The 25,788-nt window shown below is 40.2% G+C and overlaps 1 protein-coding gene across 1 annotated transcript in view; it reads right to left on the bottom strand.

Moving 5' to 3' along the window:
- Nucleotides 1-25,788, bottom strand: part of LRRFIP1 (leucine rich repeat (in FLII) interacting protein 1) — a 235,419-nt gene that overhangs the window by 3,039 nt on the left and 206,592 nt on the right. The window contains exons 16-27 of the mRNA XM_014951710.1: nt 24,453-24,485; nt 23,491-23,616; nt 22,428-22,499; nt 19,225-19,395; nt 18,151-18,243; nt 17,571-17,663; nt 16,323-16,415; nt 15,624-15,765; nt 4,703-4,749; nt 3,477-3,594; nt 2,950-3,029; nt 2,200-2,304 (exon numbers count right to left, since the gene is read on the bottom strand). Of these exons, the coding sequence (XP_014807196.1) occupies nt 2,200-2,304; nt 2,950-3,029; nt 3,477-3,594; nt 4,703-4,749; nt 15,624-15,765; nt 16,323-16,415; nt 17,571-17,663; nt 18,151-18,243; nt 19,225-19,395; nt 22,428-22,499; nt 23,491-23,616; nt 24,453-24,485 (1,173 nt within the window). The remainder of the gene's footprint in view (nt 1-2,199; nt 2,305-2,949; nt 3,030-3,476; nt 3,595-4,702; nt 4,750-15,623; nt 15,766-16,322; nt 16,416-17,570; nt 17,664-18,150; nt 18,244-19,224; nt 19,396-22,427; nt 22,500-23,490; nt 23,617-24,452; nt 24,486-25,788) is intronic.

Below are 25,788 nucleotides of genomic sequence, written 5' to 3' on the forward strand. Positions count from 1 at the left end.
AAGGAAGCAGAAAAAACCCAACTACTACCACATGACACTCACGCTTTCCCAAAACCAAACTACTACCACATGACACTCACGCTTTCCCTTTCCAAAGATAAAGCAAGGTTTGTAGTTACCAACGCTAACGGGCCCATAGTGCTGGAATTTGCCTCTCTCCATCATTTATCAAAAATCCTGGTCAACAAGGGAGGTACCAAATCACAGAATCACAGAATCTTCTAGGTTAGAAGGGACCTTAAAGATCATCTTGTCCAACCATCAACCTAACTGACAAAAATAGACACCCACACAACAAACAAGGAGCATCATCACTAAACCAGACCTCCCAGCACTACATCAACCCGGCTTTTGAACCCCTCCAGGGATGGGGCCTCAACCACCTCCCTGGGCAGCCCATTCCAATGGCTGAGAACCCTTTCAGTGAAAAATTTTTTCCTAATATCCAGCCTGAGCCTCCCCTGGTGCAACTTGAGGCCATTTCCTCTTGTCCTGTCGCCTGTGACTTGGGAGAAGAGACCGACCCCCACCTCTCTACACCCTCCTTTCAGGGAGTTGTAGAGAGCAATAAGGTCTCCCCTCAGCCTCCTCTTCTCCAGTGGCTGGAGGGTGGCTAACGTGACAACTGTCTACAAGAAGGGCTGGAAGGAGGATCCGGGGAACTACAGGCCTGTCAGCCTGACCTCCATACCATGATCGTCATGGAGATGATCATCTTGAGGGAGCTCTCACAGCAAGTGCAGGGCAGCCAAGGGATCAGGGCCAGCCAGCACATCTTTTTCTCTTAGAAAAAGCAAAGAGCCACACTGGAAAAAAAACCAGCTCGGGAGGTAGGTGTGAAAGAAGCTGACAAACATATTGAAGCTGGTTGTAGCAGCTACTTGGAGAGAACATGAAGTTTGGTATGAGAAATGAGGTCAAAATTACAGTCAGCTTGAAGATGCAGTGTTTTAAGAGAGAGAAACATAAAGTCTGCAGCTGGCAGCATTACAGCAAACAGGCACCACTGGATTGACAGAGCAAGAGAAACAGACTCAATAACAACAATTTGCATCCATTTGGCACTCAAGATGAGACTCAGAAACTTAAAAGTTTAGACTGTCATTCCTGGTGAGGTACAGAGCTGTGCTTAAATAATGAAGTGCCCAAATTAACCTTACAGCAGGATTTCCATCTTTCTACTGCTATAATTTCCAAATTGCGTGTTCTAATGAGATGAGTGATTTGTATTTCCAAACCCAGAATTTGTAACACCTGAAGCAACGAGCCTTCAGGTACAACAAAGGACAAAGACAGCAAAGTAGAAATGGGAATTCTTCAGCTTGATGGATGTCAAACCAGACGAACATAGAATCATAGAATCATTCAGGTTGGCACGAACATAGAATCATAGAATCATCTAGGTTGGAAGAGACCCTTGGGATCATCGAGTCCAACCATCTACCCTACTCTACAAAGTCCTCCCCTACACCATGTCCCTCAGCACTGCATCTAAACGTCCCTTAAACACAGCCAGGGATGGTGACTCCACCCCCTCCCTGGGCAGCCTGTTCCAATGCCCGACCACTCTTTCTGTGAAAAATTCCTTCCTAATGTTCAGTCTAAACATATCCTTTTGGAGCTTGAAGCCGTTCCCTCTTGTTCTGTCACTAATTACCTGTGAGAAGAGACCAGCACCAACCTCTCTACAGTGTCCTTTCAAGTAGTTGTAGAGAGTGATGAGGTCTCCCCTCAGCCTCCTCTTCCTCAAACTAAACAGCCCCAGCTCCTTCAGCCGCTCTTCATATGATTTGTCTTCCAGACCCTTCACTAGTTTGGTTGCCCTCCTCTGCACTCGCAGCTGCAAAGTAGCTTGTGAACCTAAGCATTTGAAGGCTGGTTTTAGATTCAAGTTGTACAAGTAGAACTTGAGTTTGCTCCAGAGAACCAATTTTGGTACAAAGCGAGGCATCACAAGTCAGTTTAGGAAGGAAGAGCTGAAAAGGCAGTGGGAGTTGGCAGTTGTTAACTGTTACTCCACTTTGAGTGCTGGAAGTTTGGTTAGACATGTAGAATGAAGAACTAAAGCAATTTTTAAAAAGTAGATGTTTACTCTTTGCTCTGCCAAGGAGGGTAGTTCCTCCTCTAAAACACACCATGTCCCCCGCTGCGGTGCAGGCTGAGTGCTGGCCTATGACAGTTTGCTAAATTTAGAGTTACCTCTCTCTGTAGTTTGCGTTTCTCTGCTTTCAGTTCGTCTTCTACTCTCTCAGCATTTTCAGCAGCAGTTTTGTATCGGGCTACCTGACCTTCCAGTCGTATTACCTAAGGTGAAAGCAAATTGTTTGAATTAAAAGCTGTAACAAGAAGCTACTCTGAAGCTTTACTTTTCTGCTAGTAGTTAAGAAATAACCACAGAGATGCTCGCTTCTCTTTAATAAAGGCATATTTTGATGAGAAAAAAATAAATATATATACCAGGGAAGCCTAGCCATGGTAACTTACTCCTGACCTTTTATACATATCCATATTTAATATGCTTCCAGCAATCAAAAAAAATAAAAGCCCATTGACTAAATTTATCTTAGCCAGAGTATTGCTGACATACTGCGGACAAGAGCAAACAATCAAAACTGAAGACTCTTGTATAAAATACATAGACATCATTATATGCCAGGAGCCATTTAAAAATTGTATCCTGAATAGTTCAGTAATTGCCCTCCATATACATTTGCCTTTGAACGTTCTTCCTTCAGTAAAAATGAATAATGTATTCACTTTCCCCATACATAAATGAAAGCATTTTAGTCTTTATGACTTCAGTGCAGTAGCCCTGATGCTCGAACACTTCTGCTTCTTATTTTAAGGGAAAATCACAGTAATCATGATTTCATTTATCACCTGGCAAACTGCACTTTCTCTTTGCATTCTCACCACGTTTAAACAAACAGAACAAGCCAAAAAACTTACGTTCTGCTCCAGTGCTGTTATCTCTTGCTCAGACTTTGCTAGTTTAAATTTGAGATCACTGATCTGTCTGTTGGCATCTCCTAAAAGAATTGCAGATTTATCAGGGACGTCAGAACAAGCGTTAACAGTGTCTAACAAGTCCATCCTAAAATTTCCAGGCTACAGGAATCTACCTGGGGCAGAGGTAGAGTAGCAAGTGCTCTCTGTCAAAAAAAGCACTCAGCACAGATAGGTGCTATTCCCACTCTCACCCGATTCCCTTCTGACCACTCTGAAAGCAGAATTCATCAGGAACTCACCCCAGCTCTCCTGGGGAACGGAAGGGAGATTTCCAACTGCAATCTTGCTCAAAAAAAGGATAATCATTCCCTCACCTCTAGTAGAGGTGCACGGCTGGCTCCCAGTTTGAAGCTCCCTTAGAACCAAAGGCTCATTTGTATTTAGAGCCATGTGGGTTATTGTACAGATACATTTTCTTGTTCACATGCAGGACACAAAAGTTCTCTTAAAATCAAAATGTAGCTCACTTTGGAGGTCAATCATGTGCATATCTGTCCCGTTTTCTAGAACTTCATCTTCTGACTGTGCATTTTCCATCTTGCCATTCTTTTGCTTTTCTTCCAGTTGTCCCTTTAATTTTTTAACCTGAAGGACACAAAATAATCAGTTATTAAAACAAGGGAAAATTGTGGCTCAGTTCCCAAATTCACTCAAGTATTACAAAATTGAATATTATCTTTTTTAAACCTAAACTCCAAAAAAAATAATAATCTTTTGTTACAAAATAAATTCCAAGAAATTCTTTTGGCAAATGATTCATCAGTGCTTATGCACCAGTTCAGGACCAACCATACCAATTGGAAGAAGACTATTTCATTGGAAAAGCCATATATGTTCTGTAAGCATATTCAGGTAAAACATCCTTAAAACCAAAATCCCTGTGTGGTTGTGTATGAAGTCTCAAGGCGTGTCATTGGAAAAGCCATAAATGTTCTGTAAGCACATCCTTAAAACCAAAAACCCTGTGTGGTTGTGTATGAAGTCTCAAGGCGAAAGATATAACACATAAATGAAAGCATAGAGCATCCTGCACAGAAACAGAGCAGCTAAAATTTTTTTGAATAAGCTTTATATCTGCTATGGATACCAGCAATAATTACTTTAATTTCTCTTTACTCATCTACTGCAATCCCTCCAGCGTTTCTTTTCAAATGGCCCACTGCCCACAGACGTAGCGATCGGGAAGGCTTACTCCTGGAGATCAAATTTGCTTCTACAACTTCTGGACCGTATTTGCTTTTCCCTTGGGCTTGGCCAATCTGAAGTATTACTTCTCAGAAACCACCACGGAGTTTTTAGGTGACCTGAGGACAGCAACCTGCACTACTCTGAGCGCTGCGTGGGACTGGTTTTAGCAACGTGGAACAGGCCCACGGCGCCCCAGCTTTTCTTTTCTTCCCCTTCTGGGACTGGTTTTAGCAACGTGGAAGAGGCACACGGCGCCCCAGCTTTTCTTTTCTTCCCCTATATCCCGAGTTAACACGCAGGATAAATGTTTCAGAGGAAGAATAAAGTGGCAAGCGATGCTGTAACTCCTCAGCAAGAGCAACCCAGCACACATTCTGAAAGGCAACGGCACTGCTGTGCTATACCCTGCGTTAGGGCTACTTTTATTTATTTATTTTTTTTAAATCTCTACTATTCTTAACACAGATTTAGTAAACACACAGCATTCCAGTTTTCCTGGGATTACCTGGTCTAGTAAGGATTCTCGTTCATCAATGAGTTTTTTCAGCCTGTCTGAAAGAGAAAACTGAAAGTTCAGTGCCGGTTTGATTAAAGCCGCACATTTCAGAGTGCATCTGATAAAAGACCGAACCGTTAAGGTTAGTGGAACTAATGATGAAGGTAGTTATGCACGTACCACAGGGAATGAGGCCACAGACAGGACTGGGAAGGGGCTGCAGCCAGGGGAGGTTATGGCATTCTCACAGAACATGCTTGTCACGGCAGTAGCAGCACCCCAGCTGCATGCAAAGAGGCTAATCTTCTACCTTAGGTTAGCATGCAAGAACTCTAGGGTCAAACACAACTGCAACACAAAAATCTCACAAATCTTTACAGTTTTAACGTAAGGAAAAGACGATAAACACCTGTAATAATAATCATAGCTAAGCACATTCTCAACACTTTAAAATCTTCACTTCTTTTACTAAACAGCATGGCAATAACATTTTGTGTTATCTCCAGGATTATGACCAGAAAAAAAACCAACATTTGCCCATCAACTTATTTTTGTTTCAAACGCAGCAGTCTGGTAAAACACTCTTTTTCTCTTTAATCCTTCACAGTCAGTTCTCCTGGTCAAACATCAAGCAGATGATGGGCAACCTGGACCAAGTGTTGTGTCACGCTTGAACTCGGAAGGGCTACAGGTCAGCACATGGATATATGTGTGGCATTGACTAATAAAGTGCACGCTACAGAGTGAGACAACCACAAAAAAACAAAGAGAAATAGAAGTAAGTAAACAAACCACTGGGGTTTTTTTCTTCCCTATTAAGGGATGCAAAACGTGAAAGCATTTTAGCAGGTACTCAGAGATTTTTCTTATGGCTAAAATTACTTTACCTCATTCATTAACAACCTTAGTTTGTTCGGGTACACCTCAAGAGAAGTACACTGGAACACAGGATTCAAATATTCTTATTAGAAGAGGATATATTGACCTCAGACAGGCCTTACTCCACAAGTTTGACATGTATGCTTACTGCAGAGCTCAAGTCCACATTTAATGTCTTGCCTGTTAATTAAATAGTTAAAATCCAAATGTCACTCAAGAAAAAGGACTTGCTGGAAACCTAGGGAAAACAATTGACAAGTTGCAGCTAAATGGCTGGTGGGCTTTAACGGGGTAAATTCTGTCGATAGACTTAAGTATTTTTAAAAATCTTTCAAAATATCAACCCTGTAGTCCCCATTCATTGTGAAAACCTGAACAGGCCGAAGTCTTGTGGTTCACCATTTTTTCTTGTTGACACACAAAGTGAAGGGAATAAAGAGTCTATATTGAATCAAATCATGGGGAAAACTAAAGTTTTCAAATGAAAGTCTCTCTCTATGGCAAACGTGTACAGTCCATTAGCTAATAATAATGTGCTAAGTCATTCCCCTCCCGGGTATACAAGCTCCCATGTACCAGCAGTCATTCTAGAGCATGGAATAAAACCTTTACCTTGGCTTCTGATGCAACACCCAAAACCAGATCTTAAAGTGACATCCCCGTTCAGCAGTCTTATGCATTCATTTTGAACCTCTTCCAGTCCTATCCTTTTTATTTAGCCATTTGTAACACTCAACATTGTTATACCTGAGCACTGACGTGAAAAAACAAAATAAAACAAAAACAACAAACAAACCACATTTTTGTAAGCTACAAAAACTTACAGGTATAAACCCCTTCAAAATAATAAAACAATTTCACATATCTATATAGCCAGGAAAGGAAGCTTAAGACAGAAGTCCTGTAAAAGATGAAAGAAAGGGATGAAAAATAAAGGTGGATGAAGAAAGCAAGGATGGCAAACAATAAAAGAAAGGTCAGAGATATTCAGACCTAGAGACAACACTGGGAGTCACACGTCAGCAAAGATCAAGAAATGAAGTTACTAAGAACTGGAAAGAGAACAAGGACTGATGCAGAAGGAAACCTCTAGACCACTAGAAAATCAGCCGAAGCTTATTGACTCCAAATGGGCCAAATAATCCACCTTGACCCTGAAAATAACTGCACATATCTAGGTAACTTTCATTAGCACAACCACTGCTGAGGGGTGAAATATGCCTGCCTGAAGAAAAAGACACCTCCTTCAGTTTCTCTCTTCCCTCGTTACAGACATCTGTGCACCCCAGTGGGGCAGATGACATGCCAGCAGCAGGATTTACAAGAGCAGACACACACACAAAAAAATAAATTAGTTTGCTAAAATTGCCATGTATGTAGAAAGGTTTTCTCCATGTATAGATGAAGGTCTCTTAGGTTTCACTTATCTTAAAACCCCACACTAACACAGAAAACTTACTTTAGCTTTAACAGATGTCTTTGCAGGGCCACCTTGTTTTTGCATTTAGGAGAAACTTTTCCAACAAATCAAGGATCTGAGGACCTTGAGAAACAAGTGAGCAGAAAAGAGCCATCTACTGAATTAGGACATGAAGCAGCTAATTACAATTCTCATCTGTAACAGCCATTATTCTTATTTCAAATATGAAGATGCTACAACGAATAATAGGAGCGTAACATTCAACTCAAATGTAACTTGAGGAGCTTAAAGGAGAGCTGATGAGAGGAGCTGGGCCCCCTGGGAAGGCCTGGGAGAGAGGAGGATGAACTGGGGGTGGTCACCAGCATCTTCTGCTGTTGTGCAGGTCTATCTGGAAGTCAAATGACTACTCTCATTACCTTGGCAACCCAGTTGACTCAAGGTGCTGCCTCAGTGGCACAGTTGACTGATCATCTCCTAATGAGAGGAGGACTGTTATTTTCCGTAATAAAGGAAATACTGACCAAGGCCTTTCACTATTACTTGCTGAATAAGGAAAAAACAAAAGTTTCTTCAGCTACTTCTTCTGAAAAGCATTTCAGGCTAGCTCTGAATTTGCAGCAGTGGACAAACCTGGGCTACAGGCTACACGTGCCACTAGGGACTGAACAGAAAACCCAGTATTTGGGTTCACGGAGCGTTTGGATCCCTGAAGCTATTTTGAGAGTGGTGCTCACTGCACACACATCAGCAGGCTGTTCCTGCTCAAAACAAAAACAGGTAACATAATAGCACCAAATGCAAATCTTGATGTCAGTTCGTCTCACAGTTTCTTGGTTTCATGTTAAACTTCATGAAAAGAGCAATTTTGATATTTTGCTGTCTTTGAAAGTCAAAACCTACAAAAGGGACAAGCTAGATCCTTTCTTGTATGTGCTAGATATTGCAGGGAAAGTGCCAAAACCAGTTTGCAATTAGTTTGCAAACTGGTTCACTTCCTAGGGAATTCCTCCTGAGACACTGTCACTCTCCCTCTCTCGCAGGAGGACTGTTCTTTTCCATAATAAAAGAAATATTGACCAAGACCTTTTACTACTACTTGCTGAATAAGGAAAAAACAAAAGTTTCTTCAGCTACTGCTTCTGAAAAGCATTTCAGGCTAGCTCTGAATTTGCAGCAGTGGACAAACCTGGGCTACAGGCTACACGTGCCACTAGGGACTGAACAGAAAACCCAGTATTTGGGTTCACGGAGCGTTTGGATCCCTGAAGCTATTTTGAGAGTGGTGCTCACTGCACACACATCAGCAGGCTGTTCCTGCTCAGAACAAAACAGGTAACATAATAACACCAAATGCAAATCTTGATGTCAGTTCATCTCACAGTTTCTTGGTTTCACGTTAAACTTCATGAAAAGAGCAATTTTGATATTTTGCTGTCTTTGAAAGTCAAAACCTACAAAAGGGACAAGCTAGATCCTTTCTTGTATGTGTTAGATATTGCAGGGAAAGTGCCAAAACCAGTTTGCAATTCGTTTGCAAATTGGTTCCTTTCCTAGGGAATTCCTCCTGAGACACTGTCACTCTCAGAGGAGGACTGTTCTTTTCCGTAATAAAGGAAATACTGACCAAGGCCTTTCACTATTACTTGCTGAATAAGGAAAAAACAAAAGTTTCTTCAGCTACTTCTTCTGAAAAGCATTTCAGGCTAGCTCTGAATTTGCAGCAGTGGGCAAACCTGGGCTACAGGCTACATGTGCCACTAGGGACTGAACAGAAAACCCAGTATTTGGGTTCACGGAGCGTTTGGATCCCTGAAGCTATTTTGAGAGTGGTGCTCACTGCACACACATCAGCAGGCTGTTCCTGCTCAGAACAAAACAGGTAACATAATAACACCAAATGCAAATCTTGATGTCAGTTCATCTCACAGTTTCTTGGTTTCACGTTAAACTTCATGAAAAGAGCAATTTTGATATTTTGCTGTCTTTGAAAGTCAAAACCTACAAAAGGGACAAGCTAGATCCTTTCTTGTATGTGTTAGATATTGCAGGGAAAGTGCCAAAACCAGTTTGCAATTAGTTTGCAAACTGGTTCACTTCCTAGGGAATTCCTCCTGAGACACTGTCACTCTCCCTCTCTCTTATGGCACACATTTCACTCAAATGCTTAGTCGTCATAAAATACTTATTACATTTGGAATATAGATCTAGCAGTTCCCTGTACCTTCAAGATGATTCATCCCTCCGTATGCATATACTCAAGCAAAAACTGAAGAGGTAAAGAACACCATGACCTTCTCTTCCACGGTACTTGCCCAATTCCAGCAGCCAGGGACCAGCTGCCAACGGAGGTACCAAGCAGCTAATGTTCAAGAATGGATTTATAGCACATCAGTGATTTCTTCATTGCCTGATCGTGTTCCTGCTCCTACCCTAGTTTCACCGAGGGCTGGCTAGTTACTGCAGGATAAAAGCTGACATATAGACAGTTAGTTAAGACAAGAGTCATCATTATTTCTTCTCCTGTGACTTGGCTTTAAAAAAAGAAACCTGTCACGGATGCTTTGTTTTCGGAAGTGGAAAAGCTAAGTTAAACACAGCTCACTGTTAATTACCTCCATCATCCAGAAGGACTTCTATTAGAAACAAACTTGCACAAAAAATACAGGAAATGCTGGCATGTGCTCTAATTTAACTCAGAGTTGTTTACAGATCCATCCACAAGTAGAGGTGAAGCCCGGTAAGCACATTTAAATATATATTTAAGCATATTTAACATTTAAATATACATTTAAAATACCTCTCAAGATTAAATCATCCATTACTGTTGCTGGACAAATCTTTAAATAAACACTGCTACATAGTAAGAAGGATTACTTTAAGATCTGTGACTTTTTAGATTAGCATTTACTGTAAACCCTTAAGAAGAACAACTGCTGATACTTACAGAAACCATACTGGAACTGTTGTAAATTGGAGAGAAGCCACATGAAAAGAGTTAGAGGTTTACAGTCCTGTTGCAGGTTTAGAATTAAGGGTGCCATCATATATTAAAGGTCCTCAAACACCAAGGCTGCCCGTTCCTAGTATGTAGCCCAACGCAATAAATTTAACAAAGCTGCAGAAAAATGTTTTTTTGAAATGATATAGCTTGAAATAAATATTTATGCAGGTTTATAAACAGTGCTCTGGACAGGCAATTTCAAGGTATAAAATATGTTTATTTCAATTATATACAGCTCAGTACATTTTGATATACATCTTGAAGTTTTGCAGTCTGTTTGTACTCCATCAACTTTGTAACATCGACACAAACACAGCCTTCCACAGTGCCCCTAGCCCCCTCCCAGCTCCTCAACTTGCATTCCCCTTGGGATGTTCACTGCTTAAACCAACTTTAAATGAATTTTTAAGTATGCAAAAACATACTCTTCCTCCCAAGCACTAGCAAAGATGCAAGATGAATTATACTAACCAACGGAGAGTCTAATTTATGCCAGCAATTCAAAACAATCCAGCTTTTCAAAAAGGCATGGGGAATAGCACACAGAATAACAATTGTCTTTGGTCTGATATCCAAGAAGAATTAAGACATGCAAAGTCATCTTCTTTCCCAAAAGGAAGAGGTAAGATTTTTTTCAGAGATAAAAACATTCCTTCAGAATCATAGTTTGCAAAAAACAATGCAGTAAGGGAATGCAATTTTAAACAAAACAAAAAAAAACCTCTTGGAAAAATAGATCTTTTATATATTCATAGCTAGACAGTACTTCATAGCAAACCTAAGCACACATTACAGTGTGTATTGACACTTTCTTCAGAAAAAAAAATAAAACAACCCCATGTGAGACATGGTGTAAAAGGCCTGTTGTGGTGCCTAGATGAAGTAAACATGTATATATTTATTCCTTTATTCCAAATTAAGACCTGTATGTTGCACTTTCTTTAAACTGTATATTGTTCTTCCCAAGTGTTTAGACTAAGTACATTCACAGTGTTCTAACTATATTTTGGAATATGACCATATTAGAAATACACAGAAGGTGGAATGAAAATATCTTTTTTTTTTCCATAGAAAAAAAAAATAAAAATAATTGGTTCCTAAGCTTTAATGATTCAGAAAGAAGTTCCAAGATCAGATCAGTGTTGCTGATCTAGAGTTCCTTCATGAAGTGTTTATGTATTTACTGTACTTACTACACAAAGGTCCAATCCACATAAGTACATTCAAGATACCTATCATCTAGGCTAGAAAAAGAGAATTTCCTATAGAAATTCCTCAGTAGCAGTTACCCAAGCTAAAAGTACTTTAATTGCAAGATAAGTCTGAATAGTCAATTGGTGAAGCTTGCTCTTTTGGTGATAAACTTTAAACCTGAGACACAGCAAAACCCACGCATGATTTCTTGTGGCTAGGTACAGCAGTGAATAACTTAATACTTGCATCATTATCACTTACATAACGTTGTATTATGATGAGAGCTACCTAGAAAGAAAAAAAAAACTTTTAATAATAGTCTTAAGGTCTGATGTATTGTGCAAAGTGCATGTTTCCGTATCGGGACTGATCAAATGGCATATAACTCGTGGAGTCTTGAGATTTTGAACTTATGATATTGTACAGTCATCCCTGGATTTACCTTTACCCCTTCTACCCCCCTGCAAATCCTCCTTGCTTTCGTCCCGGTTATTGCCAGCACTTTCCAAATCCTGTTCTGAAACATCTTCATCCGGTATTTTTTCCACTTCATTAGAATCTGATACTTTGATTTCATCTTCCGTCGCGTCAGTCTTCTCATCTGTTTTCCATGAGGCTTCCCCTTGCAAGCTGCCAGGGTCTTCAGGTTTGTCTCCTTTTTTATGCTCCAAGCTGTCACCTTCAGTCAAGGCATCTTTGGTTTCTGTTTTGCCTGTTCTTTCTCCAGCTGTGTCTGTTGGGGCAGCCTTTCCAACAGCACCATTTGCTCCATCATCACCACCTTTCTCTGTATCAGCTTTGTCTCCATCACAGGTTTCATCAGTTTCTAGTATCTTTTTTGACTCTTCATCAAAATCAAATGCATCACCATCATCTTCCAGTCTTTCCTCTGCTGGGCCCTCCAATTTAACTTGTTCGCTAACGCTTTCATCCTGCTCATCTTTCTGTGCCAGGGAATTATTTGCAGCTTCCTCAGAAGCAAATCCACCACCATTGTGACCTGCAAGCTCTAACCCTTCCTCATTTTCTTCCAGTGCTTCTTTATCAACTTTGTTTTCAGCAGTTACACTAACATCTACAGTTGCCTCCTCTTTAGATTCACCTTCCTCTTGTTTAACTACATTCTGCGCTTCACCTTCTAAACTAATATTTTTTTCTCCTACTTTATCACTTGTTGTTTCCTCACTACACTGATCTGTTTTAGCTTCCACCTTTGCCTGTAAGTCTTCTCCCTGTTCTGTCCCGCTTTCCTTTCCTTTCCCGGCCTCATCCCCTGTTTCCAATTTGGACTCTTTAATTTTGTCATCTAAAACACTTGGGTCTGAACTGTTTTCCTGAGTCGTCACCTCTTTCCCAACATCTGTGTCTAGCTCTGCCTGCTGCAGCACACTTCCTTCTACCTCCATCATGCAGCCTACAGCCTCCACAGATGCCTTATCTTGCCCGCCTGCTCCTGCAGAATCTGAACACAACTCCAGCTCTTCTAATAATACTTCCTTCTGCCCGTCCTTCTCGGCCACAGCGTTTTCAAGTTCAGCTTTATCTTGCATATTTTGTTCCTCTGATGGTGCTGGAGCACTGTCCTCTGAAGGAACTGGTTGGATGTGTGCCTCATCGCCTCCACATTCCTTTTCACTTTTATCTGCTGGGACACCACTTTCACATGACTCTGTCCCCTCCAAACCCACAGACTCCGTTTCCCTCGTCTGACCCTCAACTGTGTCCCCAACCTCATTTTCTTCTTCAGCTCTATCACCTCCTGCTTTATCAATTCGGCCATCAGTGCAGTCTTTGCTTTCAACAAGCTTTTCCTCCAAGACATTTGTAACCTCCTTTTCAGCACCTTCTTCTGAGCGCTGGAGTTCCTCAACATGACTCTCCCCATTTATCTCTTCTCTAGGCAAACCTTCTACCGTAACCTCTGGTAGCTCTGCCTGGGTACAAACCAACTCACAGCTCTCACTTGCAATATCAGCTTCCTGATCTGTTTCATTACTACTTGGGCCATGGGAAGTTGTAAGATCCTCTCGTTCTTCCCCTTGGGGCGCAGCCTCTTCCAGTTCATGCTCTGTACCTAAGACACTAGGCAATTCCTGAGGAGTCTCAGAAGTTTGATGACCTTGCGGAGAGCCCACCTCTAAGTTCTGATTTGTCCTTGCATTTAAGTCGTGGTGTTCAGCCTCCGTACTAACGGGCTGGTGGACTGCTGGGCCTGTGGACTCTGTCTCCTTTCTCAAACCATCATTTGAAGCAGCGCTCCCCGATACGTGTTCGGTGAGGCTTTGAATTTGTTCTGTAAACCTACTACCTGGTACCATGGCTGTTGACTGGGCATCACGTTCTTCAACCATATGTTCTGCCTCTGCATTTTCATCAGCATGCAATGTCTGTACTTCCTGCTCCTCAGACTCCTCTTTGTGTTCCTCACGCTCAGTATTCTGCAAGATTTCTCTTTTCCCCACATCCTCCAAAATCTCATTTTTCATGTCCACTTCATTGGCTTTGCCTAAAAGACCATTGAGAAAGTTGAAGGGCCCGCACCACAGCACTTACCTCCCCACTTAAAAACCCGAAAGAGAATGAATCAAAGAATAGGTTAAGAAAAGATCAGCTTTTGCCAATGACGTGAGGCAAAGCAGCAATTGAATTAGTAAGGGTCCGGGGTTTTTGATCAGTGAAATTCACCACCACCCTTTCAAAGCAACAAGTCTCTGGTGCTGGCTTGTGTTTTGTAAAGTAAGAGATTTATGCTCTCGGCTGTGTGAATTACAGCTTTTGTAGATGAAACAACTTGTTTGAAGCAGTGCAATTTAACAGTAACACTTGCAGATGTAACACTAACAGTAAAGATTATTCTCTCGGCAATATTATCTCCAACTTTAACGCTGACACTACTCTATGCATGCAAAAGTGTGTCTGATGCCATTATAATGACGTGATCAAAGATCATTCTGTAATATTTGACTCCTAAGTATCATAAACAGGCATAATCAGTGTAGATGCCAAACACTGAATGTGAAATCTGTTTGGCAAGCAAGTGGTTCAGCTGTTTTAACATTACCAACACAGACCAAAGCTCAGGCACTCAGTGCCCCTGACAGCCACTTCATCCAGCCAAAGGGATGGGGACTTCTGTGGTTTTTGGGGTGTGTGTGTGTGTGTACGTGTCTCTAACAGTTTTTCTTCAATTTATATTTAGAAGCAACAGGTATTACAACAGCTGGGGTGTGTGTGTGTGTGTACGTGTCTCTAACAGTTTTTCTTCAAAGGGATGTGTGTTTGTGTACGTGTCTCTAACAGTTTTTCTTCAATTTATATTTAGAAGCAACAGGTATTACAACAGCGTTTGTGGTTTCAGCAGTTAGCTTTTGGGTCTATGTTGTACCTATTTCCAAATAAAAAAAAAACCAAAAACCAAAAAACCAAACAAAACAAAACCCAAAAACCAGAATAGGAAGAGACAGAAAACACGTTACATTTAAAAATACACCCTTACCTTGGTTTTGGTGTTCCATATTGTTTCCACACAAAAACTGAGTGAGGAAAAAGCAGCCAACAGCTAAAAGCAAAATCGCTTGCCATCGCAATAGTCGGCTGCCTGTTGCTATTTATTAGTATGTTCATTTAGAACAAAAACAACAGAAAAAAATCTATTATTTCCTTACTTTCCACTAGTGTAATAGTTTTCTGAGAGGCCATTCGTCACAACTGCGCAAGAGCAAAGTTTTTGCCATCCAGATTTCCCCTTCCTAATACTATCCACCTCAGAGTTATCTTCTTTGAATTTACCAATGGTAATCCTGTTACAGCAAGTAAAAAATGTGGAAGTGTTAATATGTAATGGTCAATAGATACCAAGAACAACAAATTCATCCATTTGTGTGGTTTAACAGTGCCCAGCACTGTTGTTCAGCAGATGTTGAAGTGTTAATATGTAAGGGTCAATAGATACCAAGAACAACGAATTCATCCATTTGTGTGTTTTAACAGTGCCCAGCACTGTTGTTCAGCAGACACTTAAGAGTTCTCAGGTATATAAATGAACCAACATATAAGTTCTTTATAGATTTTTGCTGATTCTTTAAGACGTGCTGAATAATATTCAACAACAGTAAGATTATTCTGGGACAATTTTCAAATTCAGGGTTTAAACAGTAATCTAAATGATTGCTACTTATCTGTAATGTCAGATTTTTATTCTTGTCCTTTGACTCCTTGAATGGGAGCTGAAGTCTGCCTTTGCAGGAAACTGCCCAACATACTTGAAGTAGTAATTAATATTAAGCAGAAAAATGCAATAGGAAGTGATTTGACAAGTAGCATGCTGCGTGATGTGTTAATTGTCCTACTAACAAACGCCCAAACTCCAAGCAGAGATGAAGGAATGGACAGACAGACAGACAGAGAGATGTGAAAGGCTATACAGCACTTACCTAGCATCGCCTCGCTTCCTGGCTTTAATGCCTGAGTTGTGCCTGCAACATTTTTAGAAGAATCCAAGTGGCCTTCATTATCAAGAATGTCTGATGTCTCCCCGTTGGTGGCTACGTCAGAGTCTGGGATTATTCCATGTTTCTGGGGAGAAGCAAAAGAAATGCTTTAGAGCCTGCTGCTCAGAAAGGGGAGGACAGTTCAGGCCTTCTTGTCCTTGACATTCCGAATAAACAATTGCTTCAATCCTTACATTAAAAATGGCTGGAAGTCAGAGAAGAGCACAGAATATTACAGTTTAGCCATTATGAGGGAAAGTATGTCATCCCAGCTTTTTATTTATTTATTTTTTAACAAAAAACCAAACCAACATAAATCTGCTGTGCAAAATGTTCCTCAGAGAAGTGTCTCCTACAAAAGCAACTGCTTAATCCTACAGGCTATACTAGGGGCTCACTGTGAATATTAGGGAGAAAGACTTTATATTGGCAACTTACAGGCAACATGAAAATAGAATTCATAGAATCATAGAATCATTGAGGTTGGAAGAGACCCTTGGGATCATCGAGTCCAACCATCTACCCTACTCTACAAAGTCCTCCAATTCTTGCTATTAAGCTAGATTCAAATTTCCTGCAAAAAAAGCACAGGAGGAAAGAGGCAGCAGTAGAATAGAAATGTCTTTTATTCCTCTTGCGTACCTTCAGTTGCTCCTTCAGCACAACCACTTCATCTCTAAGGTCATCCCGCTCACTCCTTATGGAATCAAAGAAATCTTTCTGCCTCTCTAATGCCTGAGTTCCCAACACAGACAGAGGGCGAGGAGATGTGAAGAGAGGAAGGGAGACAAGTAAAGAGCATGAAAAGCAAAGTGTAAAGAAAAGTGAGCCAATTTAAGATATTCAGAGATTCATGGAAGTGGCACGTATGAAAAAGGTAGAGTTTACAGATTAAAGGACCAGTTTACATACACACAGATAAAACTTCAAATCCAAGAAATGCACAGCTTATTCGATAACCAGGCATTCCTACTAAAGACATTCAGAGCCCAATCCTTCATTAGGGATCCTGTAAACAAGGATCCACTTTTTGTTGTTACCTGCTAGACAAGTTAATTGATATCCATATTACTTCAGGGTGCACGTTGAAGACATAATGCAATTCCCATGTGTTAATGGCACAAAAGCAGGCCCAGCAGATTTTACTAGTCTTTCTATTCCATGGGTTACCTTTATGGGTGCAGTACATATCAATTAATTTAAAAGCTGAAAAATAAGTCACCTTTAGACCGGGATGTACCACGTGCAAATGCCTATTTTGCTACTCAACCCCCTGAAGTATTTCTGTATAAATACTCAAATAGAACAGTAACAAAAAAAATGAGGAAATTTTGAGTTTCAAATTCCTACAAGTTATAGGACATTGCAACCATAGGCAAGTTGCTAGATTTCTTTCTCCATCTATATTCAGAAAGTCTTTCAGTGCTCATCATTAAAAAAGAAAGACATGCTTTTAAGTAAGAGCAGGTGCCCATTTGGCTTCGATAGAAGCTGGTGGGAAGGGATTAGAAGCAAAGGAGAGTTAGAGAATTTCATCCCAATAGCCCATAAATAGCTCTATTGCTTTTGTATCACACTCCAGTTTCTGCTCAGTCTGCAGATTAAATCTGAATCAGCGCAAATTCAGCGCTGATGGAATTGCATTATAAATAGCACTTCCTTTCTCAAGATGGCAAATAGAAATGGTGCACCACAGCAAATGAATTACCCAGCTGCTACATTTTTCTTGGATTTTATGCTACTGCTAATTCACTGGTAATACAGCAAGACAAGCCACACCAAGCAAAGTCACTAAGGAGGATTTTTATTCATGAGGTTTTGCAAAAAGCAAATTCAGCTGGACAATGAGGGTGCCACTCTGAACACATTTCAGGAGTCGACAAGTCCTACCCCTATTTTTTTGTCTTTCCATTCTATTGTCTCCTGAAGATCAGAAATTTCCCTGACATAGTTCTGCTGTTTCTTTTGCAGCTGTTGGATTTCCTGAGAGACGGGAGGAAAACAAGAAGACAGAAAGCAGGTAAGAGGTTAACAGAGAAGGTCAAGATTGCAGTGATGCCAAAGAATGAAAAAAGTCAGGTGCTAAAGAGTATCTGCAGGCAGTTTCTACCATCTCAACTAAACCTACACTCCTGGAGACAATCTTACTGTCCACAAGATGACTTGCAACAAAGTTAAGACACTTTCATCAGTTTTCCCCTTTTTCTCCACAAACAGCTGTATGAAACACAGCTTATTTCATATTACAGACAAGGCAGAAAAAAAAAAAAAAAGTCCAGTTTCAGATAATACCTACAAAAGTACTATTTCTATTAGCTCTGAACCTGTTTGGCCTGAAACACCAGTATTTCTTCAGGTGAGAAACTTGAGTAGGGAATAAAATTCTCCACGCCTCACCTTCTACACTCCTACTGCTAACTGGGAACACACCAGTCAAAGAAATAATTTTAAAAAAAATAATGTTACTTACTGCAAGCATTTCTTCTCTTTGCTTCAAAGCCTCTTTGATTTCCATGAACTGAAACTGCAATATGCTATGAGCATGCTTCTCCCTCTCAAATTCCTATGAATAATGAAATGACATATTTATCGGTCAAAAGTAGCATCCCATGAAAAAAAAAAAAAAAAGAGAAAATAAGCCTAAACACAAAGAAAATGCTTACTGCAGTGCAATGCCTGAATATTCCTCTAATCACATTTCCACAAGAAGACAATTTTTCCAAAACACTGTTATTCCATCCGATATAGAAGTGACAGGCATCATTTAGCCAGTGTTGCAAGCTGAGCAGCAGGCTGGCAGTGAATACCTCTTACCCTCAAATCTTGCAGACTTCACAGATGAATGGATGAGAATTTAACCTATTCTTTCCATGTAACTGTGTTACAATTTTTCCAAAACACTTCCTCTTACACTCAAATCCTGCAGACTTCACGGACAAATGGATGACAATTTAACCTATTCTTTCCATGTAACTGTGTACTAAAAGTTAGCTAGATGCTCTGTGCTTTAAAAAACCCCCCACACTGTATCTTCCAGGAGCTATATGTTTTGAAGTAACACTATAGTCAAATATCCAAGCTAAACAGCCAGTTCTGAAGAGCTAACACGAGCCACAGCTTTAGTATTTAACACCAGCTCACTAGCTGTCAGATGGTAAATTCATGTAAAACTTAATTCAACACTCAACCCTGTAGCTGCCTTAACTATATAAACTGCACAGCTCTGAACAAGCCCTCTGAAGTTACTTTAAAGAAGGAATATAAAAGGACGTGGGATAACATTAATATTGCCTTACCACACAAAATATTTCTTCACGTCTTCAGAAATTGCTTTTTAAGACAGAAACTTAGGGAAGATGCCCATTTGTATGATCACAACCACATAATATCCTGCTGTTCCACTTGCTTTAACAGTAACTGAAATGGTAACTTCTTTAAAATCTTGAATAGCAATTTGGTTGCCACCCCCAAAAAGGTCTCTGCGACATCCCCTCTCCCCCCTTTTCTTTCCCTGTTAAATAAGATGCCACAGCTTTATACATACTTTACTTTTTTCTTCATATTGCCGCCTGGATTCTGCCAGCTGTTCTTCTAACTCTAAGAGCGCATCCTTTAGGGTATCTACTTGGTACATGAAATTGGTTTTTTCATTGTCTAGTTGAGCATTGGACACCATAGCCTTTTTATATTTCTCTTCAACTTCGGCTAGAGAGTCCTGCAAAGAAGAAGCAACCACAGTCAGAGTCAGTTATAGAGGACACTTTGCCAAGCAAGACACCTTCAAGGAGAAAATGAAGCACTAACCACAAGCATGCTGAGTAGTCCTAGGGAAACCAGTGCTAACCATGTGCTAGAGAGGTTTACCAGCTGTCCCAAGGCGAGGATAACTTCCCCTGTGTCCCCACCAGACGGCTGTTTACAAGTAAGGAACCTTACCTCAGGAGAGATAAAACGTTCCCTGTTTGTTCTCTGCTGCTTCAGCTTCTGCTTTCTCAGAGTTTTCTCCCTCCTCCCCCCCTGCCTGCACGTTGGCAGCCCAAAGCAGCTGCTGAAGATGACAAGTTGGAATTTTTTTTAATTTTTTTTTTTTAAAGGTAAACTGGCCCTGATTTCACATCATTTTAGATGATCTCCAGCCCTAATTTAAAAGCAGTTTGACAGCCACTTCCCACAAGTTTCAGGGATCCTTGCAGTGTGAGAAGCACTAAATACACTGGCTCAGGAATTACCTTCAGAGATCCTTGCAGTGTGAGAAGCACTAAATACACTGGCTCAGGAATTACAATTTGCCATGAAAAAGCTGCAGCTCTTGCGATCTGATGCATCATTTTTCAGTAAGTTTCCTACATCGAATCCCTTCTTTACAAATTTACTCTACAAGAGGCAATTCCCAGGGGCTCAAAAACCTCTCCTGTCAGCTTGACCTGAATATAAAACACTGAGGTATTGATAGAAGCAGATGATGGCAAAATAAAGATCAGGATCCTTTTCCACATTGTGCAGTCAAACTTTGCAGTATTTACGACAGAAATAAAATTAGTTACTTGAACGAAACAGTGCAAATATGCAAACAAGGAGGACACTGGTGTCAACACTTTAATTTACAGATAAAGCACTTTCTCTCAGAACTTAGTCCTATTAATTGCAATCTAAAGCACAGGCAGGTTTCATATACTTCCCTTTTCATTCAGTCAATGGAACTCGGGGTGGTAATGGTGAGATAACGACAAAATTTAAGTTTGAATCAGCTTAGTTTACATTTCTGTTGACAAATGAGAGAATGTGCCTTTAAGGACACAAATCTGTACAGTTCCAAACACAAACTGTGTTTTGGTGCACTTTCCAGCCCAAGGATGAGAAATACCAAGCAAAGGAAAGCGGCCAGGGTTTGGGAAGAGTGGTAGAATTAAACTTCAGAAATGAGCTGGAAAGGAAGTATAAGGAAGTGAGAAGCTGAGGTATCTGCTGCACCATTCCTTCCGCATGCAATGGTGGGCTTTCTTAGCGTCAACCAGTGCGGCTCAGGTACAAATCACCACAAAAGGCAGTCTGAGGGGACACAAATTGAAGAACAACCTACATTTTTTATGCAGCGTGATTATTTTGCTACACCTGCTGCACAGTGATCAGGGGAAAAAACAAAAAAACAGTTAGGTTTGCAAGAAAAAGGGCCAAACTACTCTTTTTTTCCATTGAGAACTCACAGAATCACATGGGGTGGGAAGGAACCTCTGGAGATCATCAAGTCCAACCCCCTGCCAAAGCAGGGCCACCCAGAGCAGGTTGCACATGGACTTGTCCAGGTGGGTTTGGAATGTCTCCAGAGAAGGAGACTCCACCACCTCCCTGGGCAGCCTCTGCCAGGGCTCTGCCACCTTCAAAGTAAGGAAATCCCTCCTCATGTTGAGGTGGAACTTCTTCTATTCAAGTTTGTGCCCATTTCCTCTTGTCCTGTCCCTCAAAGACCCAAGGTTCTCATCCTCTCCTCATAAGGGAGATGCTCCAGGCCCCTCATCATCTTTGTAGCCCTCTGCTGGACCCTCTCCAGCAGTTCCCTGTCCTTGAATTGGGGAGCCCAGAACTGGACCCAATGCTCCAGATGGGGCCTCCCCAGGGCAGAGCAGAGGGGCAGGATGACCTCCCTCAACACACTTCCTGATGCCCCCCAAGATGCCATTGGCCTCCTCCTTCGACACTCTTCTTGATGCACCCCAGGATGCCATTGGCCTTCTTGGCCAAATCACGTAAGATGGCAGCATCTTCACCTGTCACAGCATTGAGCCGATGACACAGTCAGCAATTTATGCCGATAAACGTTGCGTTCTATGCCTGGATGTCTATATATATATATATTTGGAAGACTGCCTTTTCCAAAAAAATGCAGCTCATGTTGCTGCTTCCTTATGAGGTGGTGGTACGCAGATGCACAAGTGAGTTGCTGCACCAAGATTCGTTTATGGCTTCATGAAGGTGGTAAGGACCTCCTTTGTCCCAACTGAACTGGTGGGAGCGTTCATTCTTCACGTAACGAGCTTTGTTACATGAAGGTTCATTACAAGAATTGTTTAAGGGTGTCTTCTACGATCTAAATGTGCAACCAAAATGATAGTCACCACCTCTTCTCCACAACCTGCCAGAGGTATGGCTGGATCTTACCGAAATAAAAATATACAAATTTCTAAATTCTGATTTTTCATAGCACTGTAGGTCATGAGTTTTAGTTCATTTTCCAATATGGTTAGGTTTCCTAGATTAGGAAACTATTTAAAAAAAAACCAACAACCCTAATTATTTATTTTAATTTGCTAGCAAAGTGATTGATTACCTTCTCAAAACAGCAAAGCCAACATGCAATAGCAATCAGCAGCCTTTCAGTTAACAGTGGGAAGCATTTCTCACCACAATCCTTCCAATATGGCTAAGCTTCCTAGATTAGGAAACTATTTAAAAAAAAACCAACAACCCTAATTATTTATTTTAATTTGCTAGCAAAGTGATTGATTACCTTCTCAAAACAGCAAAGCCAACATGCAATAGCAATCAGCAGCCTTTCAGTTAACAGTGGGAAGCATTTCTCACCACAATCAAGGGAGATCAGAAGAGACTTCTCCAGTTAATGAAACGCTTTTCACACCCAGAAGGAAGCATGCAAGGTCAGTTCTAGGGCTCACACCCCCACTCTCTGAACGGTGAGTTAATGAGCTGGTGTTAATGATCACACTCCCCCAGTCTGCAGCAAACCGGTACCTTCATTTCTTTCAGTCCCTGCATGTATTTGCCTTCTACATCCTGAATCTGGTCCTTTAACTCATAGATATCCTGAGGGAAAGGGTGAGAAAGGTGAAGGATGCCACTGAAACTAACGGGCAGAAGAGCAGCTGAGAGGGACAAGCAGGTACCCAAAATTCTCATTTAAATATTTCTACCACACGGGTTGAACGGTCTGGTCCTAACCTGAAGCCTTGCCAGATAATGACATTTCTTCTTTAGAAGTTTATGCTAATTGTGTTGCTCTTGAATGGAAAAAATTAAAGTCTTCAACGTTAAGGAGAAGATGGAGACCCAGCTCCAAAGCCTCCAACATTTTAAGATAGTCTTTAGATTGGAACATTAAAAAAAAAAAACCTAAAACAGATTACAAAACCCAGTTTAGCTACAGACTAGCACTCAATGAGATTGCAGAGCTATTTGCTATTCAAAGGTGTCTGACTTCACAAAATCACAAATTAGATGACAAAATACAGCCCTCTCCCCAAATCAGCATCCAGTAAGTGCAGTGCTTCTTATTTCAGTCCTCCTAACAGAGCGCTATATTGGGTCCATTTCCTATTTTTTTAGGTTGGGATGAGATGTGTCTGTTATGACCAGTCTGATTCGACACCATACGCCACAGGACTTCACCCAAATATTCCTGCAATACACACCAGCTTCCCAGCAGCATCTCTCTAATAAAACTATTTATTTTTCATTTACACCCAATTTGTTTTGTCAGAACTGCCAAAAAGGGGGTGACGAGACAGTTTCTTTTTTGGAAAGAAGTCTAAATCATATTTAAGAATATCCTTTAGATAATATTAATCTATTTAATAATAACACAGGGTACAGTCCTAATTAGTATTAGCCTGTCAGTCCCAATTCTTACTGATAATTTCTATCACCACTAATGGGAACACCAGCACTACTTTCAAGTAATCTTACTTGAAATTTATTAATTTGTCAAGTGCAAGGCATAATAAAAAAATCTGATCAAAAGAGCCACAGCTAAGAGACAGAGTCCTAACATTTTATGCTGGTTTTAAGTATTTCTTACCTTAATTTCTCTAATAGATGCCTCTGTATCAGCTGAGATAGATGTATCTCCACTGCCTCTTCGGGAAGAAGTCCCACCCAGAGAAGCTAAAGTGGCTGCTGATAAACTTGAAACAGTACGTGCTCCCTACAATAACACACAGTTAAAAATGGTTATAATTTTCTTTTCTAGATACACTGTGGGTTTGTAGTTTGGTTTCTTGGGGTTGGTTTTTTTTGGTTTTGATATTTCTAGTTTTAGGGTTGTTTTTCTTTTTTTAAATACACACATTGCGCCAACCCTTGCATTTCTAAATTAATCAAATTAAATTAAAATGTAATTTTCTAGGAAGAAAAAAAATCAAACCACAAGATGAAAAACTAACAAGAAAAGGCCAATCAGATGTATTTAAGGGCAATTGAAACAGGAGTTTGCATGCCTTAGCTTCTAACTATTAATTCTAAATTAGACAAAGTCTTTAGGGGCTAGTATCATCTTGCCAGATATTTTTTCAAAACTTGTAATAATTCATTTTGTGGATGCTTTTGACTATCCCTCAAGCTCCTCCCTTTCATGGTTATTTATCAATTCTGCAGCAGTGGCCACATTAACTGTTTAGTGTAGTGACAGTTCTGCATTAAGCCAAGTTCTGCATTCTCCCTACTGCAGCATCCATCTCTTTTTTATTATTATTTATTTGTATGTAATACCATCATTAAAATCATTAAAATCTAATAAACAAAAACAGTGTTTAGGCTTAGCCTAAAGCAATTTCAGTGAACTGTTACTGAGGGCCAACTACTTAAACTCTGAATAAGCACAGAGGTTTAAAAGTTAAAAAGTAGTAGTAGAAAGCTCCATTAATTCAAAGTTTTACCCCACAGTGAATTTTCTAGAAGACTTCTGGAGTGTGAGTTCTACCTACCAAAAAGACCATGAAAAAAGGGTGTTATTGGCAGAATAATTCAGAAGATCCTTCTTACCTTCTCGAAGTCTTTTTCTGGCCTTTCCTCAATCTGTAAAACAAAGATTTAGAAGGAAAAGTTATATAATAAAGGAGAAGCAAAGACAGTAAGATATCAGGAAGGGAATTCTTAAATCTGGAGAAGGCTTCATTAGTAACTTCTCTCAAAAAAGCAGCCAGCTCACTGGCATCTCAGAACACAAGGCTGAGAAATTCACCTCAAATTTCTAAGCAGTCTGTAATTGAGTGGAATATACTTATTAAAAAAACCCAGCCATTTAGTCTATTAAATAAGGCAGGGGAATGCTTTTTTTCTATATTCTACATCAAACATGAAGAGTTAACAAAGCAAGAATACAAAGACCTACATGGGCATGAACTTCAAGCCCCAGATGTTTTTCTCTGGACATAAAAACAGCTTTATGCAACAGCTGTGCTGACATATGCAGTTTACTCCTATTTACTTTAGAACTTCCTATATAGAATTCCCAAATAGAAATTCACTTAAGTAAGAGGTTAATTTTTTAAATCAAAAGATCGATAGATTTCCAGACCAAGATAGTTTCTTGATGTTATTTTTTTTATAGACCCTATCAAAAAAAAAAGGCTACCTCTGTAGCCTGCCAGCACATCCTCCCCCATTCCAAAAAACAAGGGTCCAAGTCAGACTTGAAGGACTGTACTGTATCTGCACTGTTCCCAAAAGAATGGGGGGAAAAAAAGAAAAAGAAAAAAAGAAACTCCCAAAAGAACGGGGGAAAAAAAAGAAAAAGAAAAAAAGAAATCTAAAGCTTAAATACTTAAAGCTTAAATACTTAAAAAAGTATACTCCATTCAAGACAAAAGGCGACTGTGACTTCCAAGATTCAAGTAAAGCTGAGACTACAAAAACCTGACATAAGTCAAATATCAGGGACCAGTTCAAAGTCCAAATAAACAGCTTCTTTTATGGTTTCAGTACTGCACTGGAATTTACTAATTCAGAAGAGAGATCCTGCACCAAAACTAGTCTAGAAGAAACAAAACAGAGCCAAAATCGACATTAGGAGTACAGAAAATTAGCAGGGATATAGACAGCTTAAATGCTTAAAACAAAGTTATAGACCAAAACCCAGATACAACCTGAGCAGAATTATTTTTTTTTTCCTTGATAGGAACCACCTTACCAACTTTTTCCTGCTCTGAAACCAAACAAAATATACACAGTCCCAAGAGCAGAAATTTAAAATCAAGTATTTCATCGTTATTCACGTTGCTACACGGGGAGAGGGGTGGAAACACACTTCACAACAGAATCTTTTTATAAGTACCTCCATCTAAAATGGAATTCAGTTTAAAAAGAAGAAAATGAAAGG

The sequence above is a fragment of the Calidris pugnax genome, unplaced genomic scaffold, assembly GCF_001431845.1.
Source record: "Calidris pugnax isolate Ruff unplaced genomic scaffold, ASM143184v1 scaffold184, whole genome shotgun sequence".
Lineage (NCBI taxonomy): Eukaryota > Metazoa > Chordata > Aves > Charadriiformes > Scolopacidae > Calidris > Calidris pugnax.